Source organism: Oncorhynchus keta, chromosome 28 (genome assembly GCF_023373465.1).
Source record: "Oncorhynchus keta strain PuntledgeMale-10-30-2019 chromosome 28, Oket_V2, whole genome shotgun sequence".
NCBI lineage: Eukaryota > Metazoa > Chordata > Actinopteri > Salmoniformes > Salmonidae > Oncorhynchus > Oncorhynchus keta.
In genome coordinates, this window is record NC_068448.1 from 46,066,796 (window position 1) to 46,083,510 (window position 16,715).

Below are 16,715 nucleotides of genomic sequence, written 5' to 3' on the forward strand. Positions count from 1 at the left end.
AACAAAGTTAGCACTTAACAAATTATACTTGGTGAATTCTGAACATTCACTCTCTATAGCTCCTCGCACCCCAGCTGAATATAGACACTTTCAACCATACGGCCAAGGACATGTGTTCGTTGACCACCGCATGGATATTTTCAGATTGATGGTGTGAACCTGTATTGTGCATTTTATGACAAATACCACTATTATGTGTACATTGAGTACATTGTCACCATCCAACAACATGCTGATGAAAATGACACACAAAAATAATAAACTTTCCTTTGCTGTTCTATTAATTGAAACTGGCAACACTGTGAAGAGTCGCCTCGAGAAATGGGTGGGAAGTTCGGGTGGGAAGTCCGTCAACAGCAAATAACATTGTGTATTTTTGTCTAATACCAGGGACTTCTTAAACCAAATAAAACCTAGAGTATCTGAACTGGCTCATATGACTAGCTCAATTACCATTATGCAGAAAAGGGGTTTGTTCAAAGAGCTGAACTTAATAGATACATACTCAATCCCGAGGGTGGTGTGGAGATACATGGGCAATCATAGCTTGAAATAATTACTATAATTTTCTTGGATAGTGAGTTGGGGTCAAAATGTAACTGAGAATATCAAGAGTCAGGATTTCTCTAAACATCCCAAATGTTCTCTACTTGGACACAAAAAATGACACAACAATACATTTGAGAGGGAAACGCTGGAGCATTGGAGATTCACACACATTATCAACCACTTTAAACAGCGGGTACCGTGGAATTGAAGACTATTCATTGTATTTCTGATTAAGAAGAGACGCATATCCATACCGTACCTAGAATAGGCCTACTGTACATGCATCTGTTGTCTACGGCAACGGAGACTCAAGGAGTCTGATAAGAGAACATTGCCCTACACCCACATCTAAGGCTAAGAATAATATTGTAACATAGGCTACACATGCATAAACAAACGTGTGTGTGTGTACATAGATGCATATACAACCTTGGCATAACATTAGACTTCTACCTTCCTGTGAGAAACCATCCTCCTGTCATCCACTATGCCCTGTGACCTGCATGTAGGGGAGCTGTGTTGCTTTGTCAGAGGAGTTGAGCTCTCTCTCTCTCTCTCTCTCTTTTTTTTCTCTTCACCATCTCCTGACTGCTCTACATATCCTGACTGTCTCAAAGCTGTGCCTAGTCTCAGGGCAAGTGAGTCGTGCCAGCCTGCCCAGAGCCCCCGGCACAGCCTACAGGCCGAGCCATGCCATCCCTCCGTCGGCCTCACACAGAGACTACTCTACTTCCGGCGCCGACAGAGATGGCTGCCTCGCTTTGCGTTCCTAGGAAACTATGCAGTTTTTTCTTTTTTTTTTACGTGTTATTTCTTACATTGGTACCCCAGGTCATCTTAGGTTTCATTACATACAGTCGAGAAGAACTACTGAATATAAGAGCAACGTCAACTCACCATCAGTACGACCAAGAATATGACTTTCCCGGAGCGGATCCTGTGTTTTGCCTTCCACCCAGTACAACGGAATGGATCCCAGCCTGCGACCCAAAACAACGACATCGTAAAAGAGGCAAATTAAGCGGTCTTCTGGTCAGGCTCCGGAGACGGCACATCGCGCGCCACTCCCTAGCATTCTACTCGCTAATGTCTAGTCTCTTGACAACAAGGTTGATGAAATCCAAGGGTAGCAGAGGGACATCAGGGACTGTAACGTTCTTTGCTTCACGGAAACATGGCTCACTCGAGACACGCTATCGGAGTCGGTGCAGCCAGCTGGTTTCTCCACGCATCGCGCCGACAGAAACAAACATCTTTCTGGTAAGAAGAGGGGCGGGGGCATATGCTTTATGGTTAACGAGACGTGGTGTAGTCACAACAACATACAGGAACTCAAGTCCTTCTGTTCACCTGATTTAGAATTCCTCACAATCAAATGTCGACCGCATTATCCACCAAGGGAATTCTCTTCGATTATAATCACAGCCGTATATATTCCCCCCCAAGCAGATACATCGATGGCTCTGAACAAACTTTAATTGACTCTTTGCAAACTGGAATCCACACATCCTGAGGCTGCATTCATTGTAGCTGGGGATTTTAACAAGGCTAATCTGAAAACAAGACTCCCTAAATTGTATCAGCATATCGATTGCGCAACCAGGGCTGGTAAAACCTTGGATCATTGCTATTCTAACTTCCGCGATGCATATAAGGCCCTCCCCCGCCCTCCTTTCGGAAAAGCTGACCACGACTCCATTTTGTTGCTCCCTGCCTACAGACAGAAGCTAAAACAAGAAGCTCCCACGCTGAGGTCTGTTCAACGCCCTGTGCAACTGGGTACAGGACTTCCTGACGGGAAGTCATCAAGTTTGCGGACGACACAACAGTGGTAGGCTTGATTACCAACAACGACGAGACGGCCTACAGGGAGGAGGTGAGGGCCCTCGGAGTGTGGTGTCAGGAAAATAACCTCACACTCAACGTCAACAAAACTAAGGAGATGATTGTGGACTTCAGGAAACAGCAGAGGGAACACCCCCCTATCCACATTGATGGAACAGTAGTGGAGAGGGTAGTAAGTTTTAAGTTCCTCGGCGTACACATCACAGACAAACTGAATTGGTCCACCCACACAGACAGCATCGTGAAGAAGGTGCAGCAGCGCCTCTTCAACCTCAGGAGGCTGAAGAAATTTGGCTTGTCACCAAAAGCATTCACAAACTTCTACAGATGCACAATCGAGAGCATCCTGTCGGGCTGTATCACCGCCTGGTACGGCAACTGCTCCGCCCACAACCGTAAGGCTCTCCAGAGGGTAGTGAGGTCTGCACAACGCATCACCGGGGGCAAACTACCTGCCCTCCAGGACACCTACACCACCCGATGTCACAGGAAGGACATAAAGATCATCAAGGACAACAACCACCCGAGCCACTGCCTGTTCACCCTGCTATCATCCAGAAGGCGAGGTCAGTACAGGTGCCTCAAAGCTGGGACTGAGAGACTGAAAAACATTTTCTATCTCAAGGCCATCAGACTGTTAAACAGCCATCACTAACATTGAGTGGCTGCTGCCAACACACGGACTCAATTCCAGCCACTTTAATAATGGGAATTGATGGGAATTGATGTAAAATATACGTGACGAACAAAACGGAGCGATTTGTCCTAAACAAATAATCTTTTTGGAAAAACTGAACATTTGCTATCTAACTGAGAGTCTCCCCATTGAAAACATCTGAAGTTCTTCGAAGGTAAATAATTTTATTTGAATGCTTTTCTTGTTTTTGTGAAAATGTTGCCCGCTGAATGCTAACGCTAAATGCTACGCTAGCTATCAATACTGTTACACAAATGCTTGTTTTGCTATGGTTGAAAAGCATATTTTGAAAATCTGAGATGACAGTGTTGTTAACAAAAGGCTAAGCTTGAGAGCTAGCATATTTATTTAATTTCATTTGCGATTTTCATGAATAGTTAACATTGCGTTATGGTAATGAGCTTGAGGCTGTATTCACGATCCCGGATCCAGGATGGCTAGAATCAAGAGGTTAAACAATGCTACTTAATATAATGTTTACATACCCTACATTATTTATCTCATATGTATACGTATATACTGTACTCTATATAATCTACTGCATCTTTATGTAATACATGTATCACTAGCCACTTTAAACTATGCCACTTTGTTTACATACTCATCTCATATGTATATACTGTACTCAATACCATCTACTGCATCTTGCCTATGCCGCTCTGTACCATCACTCATTCATATATATTTATGTACATATTCTTTATCCCTTTACACTTGTGTGTGTATAAGGTAGTAGTTTTGGAATTATTGGTTATTACTCCATTGTCGGAACTAGAAGCACAAGCATTTCGCTACACTCGCATTAACATCTGCTAACCATGTGTATGTGACAAATAAATATTTGATTTGATTTGACAAGAAACACCAGGGCAGATTGGGTCAACCACATCTTAAGACAACCTCTACCAAAACACACCGCTGAATTCACAATAAAGGTGACAGCAGGTGAATTGACATGAAATATAAAATGACAACCGAGTTATGTGTAATACGGTATTGTAAAAATAAAGACTGCCGTTTTAGAAAGGTTTATTGCAGGGATGGGTAACTTTGATGGGGGTGGGAGGGACACAGAACATCAAAACTCGTCATGAGCTATTGCGGGTCTGTGTACCCACATCCTTACCCTCACATGCAGTCAGAGCCGGCCCTAGCCTTTTGGGGGCCCTAAGCGAAATGTTGTTATGGGGAACCCACTTGACAGCGGAGAAAACATGTTTAAGATTTACAGTTAATTTCCTGCAATTCTACACATTTTTCCATGGAGAGTAGATGAGAATTTGTAATCGTATAACTAACTTCATTCTACTCATTTTACCAAATGTTTTATGTTTTTAATATGATATCTGAGTGAGAGTGACGAACAAAATCAATGGGGGCACCCGGTTGGTAATTTGACCATGATTACTACATGTTTTAATGGCCGCTAAACTAACTTACCAATCTAAAAAATGTTAGCTGGCATGGGCTAATTGAGTAATTTGGGAGGAGGGGGGATTGTTCCTTGGGCCGGGCTGCCAGATCGCCAATCGGCATTCTGTTCAAAAGAAATTGGGGGGGAGAGACAGAGCGAGAGGTACAGGCAAACATGGACCAGCAGGCTTCACATGTAACCATGAGTCTGGAAGTGAACTGAAAGACCGCTTGATGCTTATTGCAGAGAATTGTAACACTGTTGAGATCAATTAGTTACCTGGTACACTAGTCTTTGTTTTGGAGAGCCTAGCCCTGGGATATCCTAAAAAATGTATTTGACAGACAGCTGGAGCCGTACACTGATCAGGACTTGGGAGGTTGTTTGGAGAACCCTCTCGCAAAATATTTCTCAGCAGTAAGTAACAATGGAGCACAACGCTGTCAAAGAGCACACTATCTTCACCTTACGCCACTTCCTTGTCTAGTCTCAAAACGCATGCGAACTGTACAGACATACAAAAACAGAAAGATACACGCACACACACCACTGCCAGACTGCACACTATCGTCCCCTTGTCTGATCCCAAAACATGCGCACAGACAAATACACGAAGCAGAGAAACAAATACCCACACAGAGAAACAAATACTCGCACAGTCAAATACACGGACAGACAAATACACGGACAGACAAATACACTCGCAGGCAAATACACTCACGGACAAATACACGCTCAGACAAATACACGCTCAGACAAATACACTCACAGACAAATACACTCACAGACAAATACACGCACGGACAAATACACTCACAGACAAATACACACACAGACCAATACACAGACAGACAAATACACGTACACTCACACACACCCTAAAGCACCTTGTTATTGTATGCTTCATCATAATGGGATAGCTGTTTTTTATGTATTATTCACAACAAAACAAATACCAATGCTTTCTCTCGTCTTTCCATGTCCAATGTAACACTAACATGTTTTTTAAAACTCTTATTGTGTGATAACAGGTCGACTAAGAGCATTGCTCCTCTTGGGCACCAATGGTGTTGAAGGATGCCAGCAGCAATGGATCTGTACTGATTGATGCGTGCGTGTAAGTGGTTTATCATTAGAATGAATCCAAAATTAGATTAGCCCTGATTATATAGTGAGTATAGAAAGCCAACATGATATATTTGTGTTTTTGGCATGAGGTAGGCATAGCACACATAAATTAAGTAACAATAATGGCAATTATTATAAACGGTTCAAGCCCTGAATGATGATTGGCTTAAAGCCGTATACCATGGGTATGACAATACATGTATTTTTACTGCATCTAATTATGTTGGTAACCAGTTTATGAAATCAATAAAGGTTATGGGTGTTTCAATATGGGTGTTTGTGGTATATTGCCAATATACCATGGCTGTATCCAGGCACACTGCATTGCATCGTGCATGAGAACAGCCCTTAACCATAATATATTAGCCATATAACACACCCCCCCAGGTCTTATTGCTTTAACTAGAACTTGACATACAGAAGAAAGAAATGAGACATAAAAACATTCCGGATTGCTGTGCTGACAGCATTCAATTAGAAAAGGAGTTAATGGTTTTCTAGCGTGCAGGCCAAATACAAATTCCAAATGGTATTGTAATCTATTTTGTGTGTATATGTGGTGAGTATAATACTATTTGTAATAAAAATATATTTTTCAGTTTTTTTGGTACAATCTGAGCTCAAGGCATGCTCTGTTGCCACCTATAAACCTACAGTAAAACCACACACATACAGTGCCTTCAGAAAGTACTCATACCCCTTAACTTATTCCCTCCAGAATTGTGTTACAGCCTGAAATAAAAGAGTATTAAAAAAAAAATCTCCCCCATCTACACACAATACCCGATAATGACAAAGTGAAAACATTGGTAGAAATTTTAGCAAATGTATTGAAAGTGAAATAGAGAAATATCTCATTTACATAAGTATTCACACCCTTGAATACTCATGTTAGAATAGCCTTTGGTAGCAATTACAGCTGTGTTTATGTGCAAGTCTGTCAGAGCTTTGCACGCCTGGATTGTACAATATTCTTTTTAAAATGATTCAAGCTCTGATCATTGCTAAACAGCCATTTTCAAGTCCTAGGTTTTCAAGCTGATTTACAGTGGGGCAAAAAAGTATTTAGTCAGCCACAAATTGTGCAAGTTCTCCCACTTAAAAAGATGAGAGAGACCTGTAATTTTCATCATAGATACACTTCAACTATGACAGACAAAATTAGGAAAAAAATCCAGAAAATCACATTGTAGGATTTGTAATGAACTTATTTGCAAATTATGGTGGAAAATAAGTATTTGGTCACCTCAAGCAAGATTTCTGGCTCTCACAGACCTGTAACCTCTTCTTTAAGAGGCTCCTCTGTCCTCCACTCGTTACCTGTATTAATGGCACCTGTTTGAACTTGTTATCAGTATAAAAAACACCAGTCCACAACCTCAAACAGTCACACTCAAAACTCCACTATGGCCAAGACCAAAGAGCTGTCAAAGGACACCAGAAACAGAATTGTAGACCTGCACCAGGCTGGAAAGACTGAATCTGCAATAGGTAAGCAGCTTGGTTTGAAGAAATCAACTGTGGGAGCAATTATTAGGAAATGGAAGACATACAAGACCACTGATAATCTCCCTCGATCTGGGGCTCCACGCAAGATCTCACCCCGTGGGGTCTAAATGATCACAAGAACGTTGAGCAAAGATCCCAGAACCACACGGGGGGACCTAGTGAATGACCTACAGAGAGCTGGGACCAAAGTAACAAAGCCTATCATCAGTACCACACACTACGCCGCCAGGGACTTAAATCCTGCAGTGCCAGACGTGTCCCCCTGCTTAAGCCAGTACATGTCCAGGCCCGTCTGAAGTTTGCGAGAGAGCATTTGGATGATCCAGAGGAAGATTGGGAGAATGTCATATGGTCAGATGAAACCAAAATAGACCTTTTTGGTAAAAACTAATCTCGTCGTGTTTGGAGGACAAAGAATGCTGAGTTGCATCCAAAGAACACCATACCTACTGTGAAGCATGGGGGTGGAAACATCATGCTTTAGGGCTGTTTTTCTGCAAAGGGACGAGGACGACTGATCCGTGTAAAGGAAAGAATGAATGGGGCCATGTATCGTGAGATTTTGAGTGAAAACCTCCTTCCATCAGCAAGGGCATTGAAGATGAAACGTGGCTGGGTCTTTCAGCATGACAATGATCCCAAACACACCGCCTGGGCAACGAAAGAGTGGCTCAGTAAGAAGCATTTCAAGGTCCTGGAGTGGCCTAGCCAGTCTCCAGATCTCAACCCCATAGAAAATCTTTGGAGGGAGTTGAAAGTCTGTGTTGCCCAGCAACAGCCCCAAAACATCACTGCTCTAGAGGAGATCTGCATGGAGGAATGGGCCAAAATACCAGCAACAGTGTGTGAAAACCTTGTGAAGACTTACAGAAAAAGTTTGACCTCTGTCATTGCCAACAAAGGGTATATAACAAAGTATTGAGATAAACTTTTGTTATTGACCAAATACTTATTTTCCACCATAATTTGCAAATAAATTCATTAAAAATCATACAATGTGATTTTCTGGATTTTTTTTCTCATTTTGGTTGTCATAGTTGAAGTGTACCTATGATGAAAATTACAGGCCTCTCATCTTTTTAAGTGGGAGACCTTTCACAATTGGTGGCTGACTAAATACTTTTTTTGCCCCACTGTAAGTCAAAACTGTAACTAGGCCACTCAGGAACATTCACTGTCATCTTGGTAAGCAACTCCAGTGTATATTTGGCCTTATCTTTTAGGTTATTGTCCTGCTAAACGGTGAATTTGTCTCCCAGTGTCTGTTGAAAAGAAGACAGAACCAGGTTTTCCTCCCTAGTCCTTGCTGATGAAAGGCATACCCATAACATGATGCAGCCATCACCATGCTTTAAACATTTAAGAGTGGTACTCAGTGATGTGTTGTATTGGATTTGCCCCAAACATAACGCTTTGTATTCAGGACATAAAGTGAATTACTTTGCCACATTTTTTGCAGTTTTTCTTTAGTGCCTTTTTGCAAAAAGGATGCATGTTTTGGAATATTGTTTTGCTGTCCAGGCTCCCTTTCTTTCACTCTGTCATTTAGGTTAGTGTTGTAGAGTAATTATGACGCTGTTGGTCCATCCTCAGTTTTCTCCTATTACAGCAATTAAATTGAAACTGTTTTAAAGTCACTATTGGCCTCATGGTGAAATCACTAAGCAGTTTCCTTACTCTCTGGCAACTGAGTACACCTGTATCTCTGTAGTGACAGGGTGTATTGATACACCATCCAAAGTGTAATTAATAACTTCATCATGCTCAAAGGGATATTCAGTGTCTGCTTTTTTACATTGTTACCCATCTACCAATAGGTGTCCTTCTTTGCGAGGCATTGGAAAACCTCCCTGGTCTTTGTGTTTGAAATGCACTGCTCGACTGAGGGACGTTACAGATAATTGTATGGGTGGTTTACAGAGATGAGGTCGTCATTAAGAAATCATGTTAAATACTATTACAGCACACAGAGTGAGTCCATGCAACTTATTATGCAAATGTTTATTCCTGAACTTACACTGGAACAGAAAATATAAACACAACATGTAAAGTTTTGGTCCCATGTTTCATGAGCTGAAATAAAAGATCCCAGAAATGTTTCATATGCACAAAAAGCTGATTTTTTTCCAATTTTGTGCACAAATTTGTTACATCCCTGTTATTGAGGATTTCTCCTTTGCCAAGATAATCCATCCACCTGACAGGTGTGGCATATCAAGAAGCTGATTAAACAGCATGATCCTTACACAAGTGCTGGGGATAATAAAAGGTCTCTCTAAAATGTGCAGTTTTGTCACACAACACAATGCCACAGATGTTTCAAGTTTGAGGGAGTGTGCAATTGGCCTGCTGACTGCAGGAATGTCCACCAAATCTGTTGCCAGATAATTTCATGTTAATTTCTCTACCATAAACTACCTCAAACGTGGTTGTAGAGAATTTGGCAGTACGTCCAACTGGCCTCACAACCAAAGACCACGTGTATGGTGTTGTGTGGGCGAGCGGTTTGCTCCATGGTGATGGTGGGGAACACAATTGCATGTTATCGATGGCAATTTGAATGCACAGAGATACGTGATGAGATCCTGAGGCCCATTGCCGCGCCATTCATCCGCCGCCATCACATCATGTGTCAGCATGATAATGCATAGCCCATGTCGCTCTGTATACAATTACTGGAAGCTGAAAATGTTCTAGTTCTTCCATGGCCTACATACTCACCAGACATGTCACCAATTGAGCATGTTTGGGATGCTCTGCATCGATGTGTACGACAACGTGTTCCAGTTCCCACCAATATCCAGCAACTTTGCACAACCATTGAAGAGAAGTGGGAAAACATTCCACAGGCCACAGTCAACAGCCTGATCATATCTATGTGAATGAGATGTGTCGGGCTGCATGAGGAAAATAGTGGTCACACAAGATACTGAACGGTTTTCTGATCCACACTCATGTGAAATCCATAGATTAAAGTATATTTTTAGGCTTGCCATGGCAAAGGGGTTGAATACTTATTGACCCAAGACATTTCAGATTGAATTTTTTTCTGAATTACTAAAAATGTCTGAAAACATAATTGCGTCTTGACATTAAGGGGTATTGTGTGTAGGGTAGTGACACAAATCTCAATTTAATCCATTTTAAATTCAGCCTGTAACAACAAAACGTGGAAAAAGTCAATGGGTGTGAATACAACTATGCCATATTTTGGGCCCTATAACATCTGCGATGTGGAGAACTTGGAAGGAATCGCGGAATCCAGGCATTATTGAACTTAATAGGGAATCTACTAAAAGTATTGAAAATGTATTAATTAGCCCAAGTTTATTATAAGACATGAACAGAATGCAATCAGTGATTTGTATTACCTGCAACTTTCTGAAGAGGCAATGAGAATTCCCCATCTGTGTATGTTCGGTGCGCACATCTACCACTTTGTGTAACGATGATGCTAACGAAAAGTCTTCTGGTAGATGGAAAGGCTTTCCCAAAAATGATACCTACAAAGTAGCCTTTGCTTACCTGGCAGAATTCTAGAATGATTATTTGCATCAATCCAGTGGATATTTGTTATGTAAACTCTACTATCACGTGTTGCGCTACAAAAACACTGCTAAACAACATCCTGTTGCAAGCCTCTTGCTAGGTGCACACTGGAATTAAAGGGTAACTACACCCCCCAAAAGAATTTCAAGACCTCAAAAGTTGGATCCAGATGTGGTTTAAGCATAGTTCTGTATTTAGAACATCTGTGTTTTTTTTAGAGAGAAAAAACAGTGGAAAGCAAGAAACCTGGCAAAACTAAACTGAGGAAACAGAATTTGGGAAAAAACGGAATCAGGGAAAAAAATGAAAAATATTTTATAGAGCCCTACATATATATGGTGACTGCAGTCACTCACAATCCTGCACTCTTCACGTCAGAGTCACTGTGTACTGCTTTGGTATTGTTTCTTTTGGTACTGCTTTTTCATGGGATGTTTACGTTACAGAACAAATATGTTTTTAATTTTATTATATGACTATCATTATTTTGTTTATAATGTATTATGTTAATATGAAAATATAGATTTACTACCAATTTAATCAAGTATTAGTAGTACTGTTGTAATGTTTACATACCCTACATTACTCATCTCATATGTATATGTATATACTGTACTCTATATCATCTACTGCATCTTGCCATCTTTATGTAATTACATGTATCACTAGACACTTTAAACTATGCCACTTTATGTTTATATACCCTACATTACTCATCTCATATGTATATACTGTACTCGATACCATCTACTGCATCTTGCCTATGCCGTTCTGTACCATCACTCATTCATATATATTTATGTACATATTCTTTATCCCTTTACACTTGTGTGTATAAGGTAGTAGTTGTGGAATTGTTAGGTTCGATTACTCGTTGGTTATTACTGCATTGTCGGAACTAGAAGCACAAGCATTAACATCTGCTAACCATGTGTACGTGACAAATCAAATTTGATTTGATTTACTGTAGTAGTTTGTATCAATGATATCTAGAAGACACAATTCACTTACTTTTCGAAAAGCCTCTCCGGACAAGCATACCTTTACTGTAATTTGAAGGGGGTTCATGGAATTTTAGTGAGTGCGAAATAATCTTTTACAATGATGCCTCTTCAGAAATAGATGTATTACATCCTCAATGCCGAGTACTGACTCATAACCTTACAAGCATGTTTAGGTGTGTACTAAGTGTAAAATTACTGTACCCTGAAATAGCTGTTCTCTGTGTAAAAATGTCTTAAATAGTCCACATCATATCCCATCCAGTATCTACTCACACCAAGGGCACACGCTGAAACTGCATTTACATATGGTTTCCTCAGCGATAGTTATACATCCAAAGCACTAATGTCAGGATAACACAAAAAAGTACACTTTAGACCATCCATGACATACAGTAATTGTTCTATTAATACATTTCATTACACAAAAATCTAATTGAAATACCTGAAAGCAAATGTTGCATTAATAGATTCATACATTCATATCTTAGATGCATATTACATATCACAATGTTCCAATCGCTACATTGTTTTTTTTAATTAACCTTATTTTGATGGTACAAAAAAAAATGTACTTTGGTGTAAATAAGGATTAGTGAGTGACTGAATTTATTCCGATGATTTTGCGACAGCATTGACTACAAATGTAACGGTTATACTTCCATCCTAAAGGATCAGTCCAAAATCCAAACCAATTGAAATGAGGCAGTGTTTAACCTTTACATTGAGCCTGAATCTACATGTTACAGCAGTCTATATTAGACATGGTGCAATGACTTTTACAGTTTCATTATACAAAACAATTGTTTTAATCTCATGAGACCTAGCAATTCATCCTTATGACCTAGGATTAAATTAGACTGTCTGTATAAGTAAATTAGGTTTATCAAAAGCATATTGATTAACTTGATCACAACAGTAATTGAACCTGGACATGGAATTAATGACAGAAATAAAAATACAAAATATACATGTTCAATTAGTATCTCTTATGTTGGTCTACTTGCGGTAAGGATATGTAATTCCCTATCAGAGAAATAGGCCATTTTTACTTTATATTTCTAAATTGCTAATGTCATGAGTAATTTAAATGTGTTTACCATATATCATTTTTATAAATATCAATTCATCTTCATACCGGTATTTGCAATTAACCTACAAAAAAATGTGTTTAGTTGCTTAAAAAAATATAAACTGTGATGACCCACCATTGCAAATAATATAAAGCGTAAGGAAATGTCACAAACCAAAGCCAAAACCAAAGATCCTCACCACTGTTCAATATATAGGTATATTTAAGTGAGAACGCACACACATTTCTGATACAATGTAGCCTCAAATTCTCTCTTATTTAGCATATTTTGTCACAACATTCACACATTTCACTTTCACACCTGCTACAAATGATAAAATGCCACATTCCAAGATATTCCAAGATGTTTCTGAAAGGAAGGGTCCCTTTCCTACCAATCTAATCAATGTGAACTATGCCAACTGTAATTACTAAATGTGTAGGCACACTATGAAACGTAATTACATGAACAATTCTAGTGTGACATTTTGAGTATTCAACTGCGACTCTCACGGCAATCTATTTGAAAAGGACCACAACTAAACTTCTCAAGATGTAGCCTATAAGGAAATCAATGAATCAATTAACAGAAGACTCATAACAAGACCTCAAACCGTTTGTAGGACATGGCTTCATTGATATTTCCAGTGAAAAAAGTCAAAACATAATGAACGTGTCAAACACCATGTCACCTGAAAGCTCACCTAAAGAACCTTCAACATCTGCATACTCTAAATCAGGCAACCAACCTTATTGCATCCACCTCATCCACCCCTGAATCCTTGCACTTCAACTTAGTTTGGTCTATTACACTCTTCTAGAACCTGCTCCAGTAGCACCCGGTCTCAGACACCCTTTCCAAAACACACAGAGACAGAGCATTTCCCTGGTCAATCATACCACGGACTGTCTCAGAAAGGAGAGGAGAGAAGGAGAACTGTCCTGTCAGTGGACTCACCATAGAGCTTGTTGGGAATGTCCTCTCTGCCCATGGCCTCGGAGGACAGGAGCAGGGGCTCGTCATTGAGCTTGCTGTCTGGGGTGGCCGCCTTGTCCTCTGCCCGGAGTTCTGCCGCGCTCATCTCGCTGCGCAGGGAGAGCAGCGGCTTGCTCAACTGCCCTGTAATCATCGGATCCTGGAGGGAGCTGGAGAGCCCAGGTGGGGAATACAACAGAACGTGGTTAGATTTGCCTCGCCGCCTCTCGCACACTACTCTACACCGGCTTGTTCTCTGTCTACTCCTCTTCACTCCCCTTCTCTCTACCCCTGTGTCTCCCCTCTATCACTCACTAACCACTCTCTCCCTCCCTCCCCCTACCTCTCTCTCCAGCGGTCTCTCTTTTATCTGAGACTGGTGCTGCTCCCGCTGATATTGGTGGCTGCAACCTGTCTGGTGAAGAGCGGTTACGGATTGTTTGGCTTTGCCATTATACCCTGCAGCCTTCAAGGTTCTTCACACCTCTAAAGGCTCATTAATACCCACAGAACATACGTGTCACAACTTCAGCATGACACACATCCTGTACACGCATACTGTACCTACAAATTCAATAGCTAAAGAAATACTGACACACTCTATCTACTGTTACAAATCTACGTAGACAGTTCGTTCATTTCTCAAAACTAAAGCCTGCATGATATTTGAATTAAGAGCAAGAAGTCCACGTTGGCATCATTATTCAGAGGCAACACCAGCAAACGATTAAGTCCTCTTCCAATCAAGGGCAGGAATAGATCAAGGCATATCATTGGTCCTCCCAAAAATGTCATTCTAATGTCTCACAAAAACAAAAACCACAGTAAGCTGGAGGGAATTAAAATGACTGTCAGTTCATTACTAACAAAGTAATGTATAATGCAATGTCATGAAGTAATGTTGCTAGTTACCGATGTGCAACTATGTAAAAGTGCACCAAATGAAAAATATCATAAATAAACCAACAAAAAGCATACATACCTAAATGAAGCTCCAGTGAATGCCCAAGAAAATATTGTAAAAATTGTCTTCTGAATGCCCAAAAAACCTGACAGAAACCAATTAAACCATGCTCCCGGCCACAGAGCAGAGACCAGCTAGTGCACCATGCTTGCTACCAAACCAGAAACCATTTTCCTTGATCTTGGTGCATCTGAATAACCACTGCGGGATCAAGCCTAAGGTTGCCTCCCAAGACAAGCAGATGTCACCTCCACTCTCTCTCCTCCCTCTCTGCCTCCCTCGTGTCTCCTCAGACTGTTACACCACCCTCCCTCCACAATGAACAGCAGGAACAGAGAGGGGTACAACTCTCTGTCCCTCTCACTCTGCCTTAATTATGGTTGAGAACATTCAGTCTAAATGGGTTGGTGATGGGGACAGGTGACCAGCATGTATGGCGCGAGGGAAAGAGGGAGAGGGGGGGGGGCAACCTTGCCCATGCGCCAGTACCCCACTACCTTCACTCCTGCCATGGTGGTCGATGTGTTCCTGTCCAGAGGGTCCTTTTTAATGCGCTCATCAGGGGAATCGAGGGGCTTTGATATGACACATGATAATCTATTAAAATGTTAATCAATAGAAATAGTTTAAGATGTCATCGAAAGGCGAGTCGGCTGGTCAATACTCATATCCCTGGTAACAATGTCTCTTGTCATCAGGGCTTCATTTGTGGAGCACTTAAATATGGAACTCTGCGCATCAATGCACCTCTCTGCCCGGTGAGGTAAACACATTTTCCCCTCTGTCTGAGCCTGGCCTTACTCGCTCCTTGCATCCATTTGGGCCCACCGCCACCTCCCACCTCTTCTCTTTTGAGTCACTTGATAGGTCCACTGGAGGGCAAAATTAATACCTAATTGAATCTTGCAGTCATCAAAATAATCAATAGTTTTTTATTATTTATTCTTCACAGTCTGTCGGCTGTTTGAAAGCTCAGAGGAACAGCAGCGGAAAGCCCGGGCAGTGCTCAAATTTCTCTCGTCGTTTTAAAATGTAGTTGTTTGCAAGACATATAGTAAAACAGAGAACAATGAAGGCAAAGCCTTTGGTTAGAATGTGGGGAAAATAAGGGGAAATGGGGAATCTTTTCCCCACCAGCTATGATAAAAGCAACTGACACTTTAGAGTAGGGCAGGGTCCTCTCTCTCTCATCCTTCCATCTCTTTCCTTTTTTTGTATTTCCTCCTTATTTCATCATACCTAATGTTGACATTCCTCTTCCTGACAGACTCTAAACAAGTGGTGGGAATGAGATCACAGCTCTAATCTTCAGCTCCATTGGCGGACAGGTAAGCGTCTGTCTCCTCCGCCTTCATCCAAGGCTGTTAATTACATTATTAAAAAGGAGCTCTCGGTGCAGCTCTTCAGCCAAAGTGTAAATGTTTATTTCAACGGTGAGAGTGGGTGTGTGCAGTGTGAGGGCTCGGGGGTGGAGTGGGGTGAGTAGAGAGGGGAAGTGGGGTTGCTCTACTCCCCCTGGCCGCAGTGCAGGAACAGGGAAAAGCACTCGGCTCTCACCCCTCCCTCCCACTCCTCTCTTCATACCTCCAGTTTCCATGGAGGAGGTGGTCAGCACAAAGCCCTCAGCGCTCATCAGATATCCAGGCTAATAGTTAATGGCCTTAATGCCGTTGTCCCATGAGTCCCCTGGGCAAGGGGCTTCTGCCTTGGACGAACATGCTCCACTCAACTGACATTCAGGGCACTGAAAGAGAATGATAATTAAGTCATTTGATAATAATATAATAATAATAATAATAATGGTATTAACAATAATAAAAACAGTGGTAATAATTATAGTAATTTTAGCTTATTCTGTGTCAAACATATAGCATATATGTTACAATATATAATAGTATGGCAATCATTATTTTAAAAGTATAATATAATTTCATTATATATATCATCAAAATGTATAAAACATTCCACAGTTGAAAAAAATAATCATAATTTTCTAAATGTAAAAGCAAAT

General features: G+C 41.0%; 1 protein-coding gene across 1 annotated transcript in view; it reads right to left on the reverse strand.

Moving 5' to 3' along the window:
• The window catches only part of LOC118361134 (POU domain, class 6, transcription factor 2-like), a 117,652-nt gene extending 103,659 nt beyond the window's left edge, over nt 1-13,993 (reverse strand). The window contains exon 1 of the mRNA XM_035740894.2: nt 13,723-13,993. Within this exon, the coding sequence (XP_035596787.1) occupies nt 13,723-13,894 (172 nt within the window). The 5' untranslated portion in view covers nt 13,895-13,993. The remainder of the gene's footprint in view (nt 1-13,722) is intronic.
• Between the last annotated feature and the right edge of the window lie 2,722 nt (nt 13,994-16,715).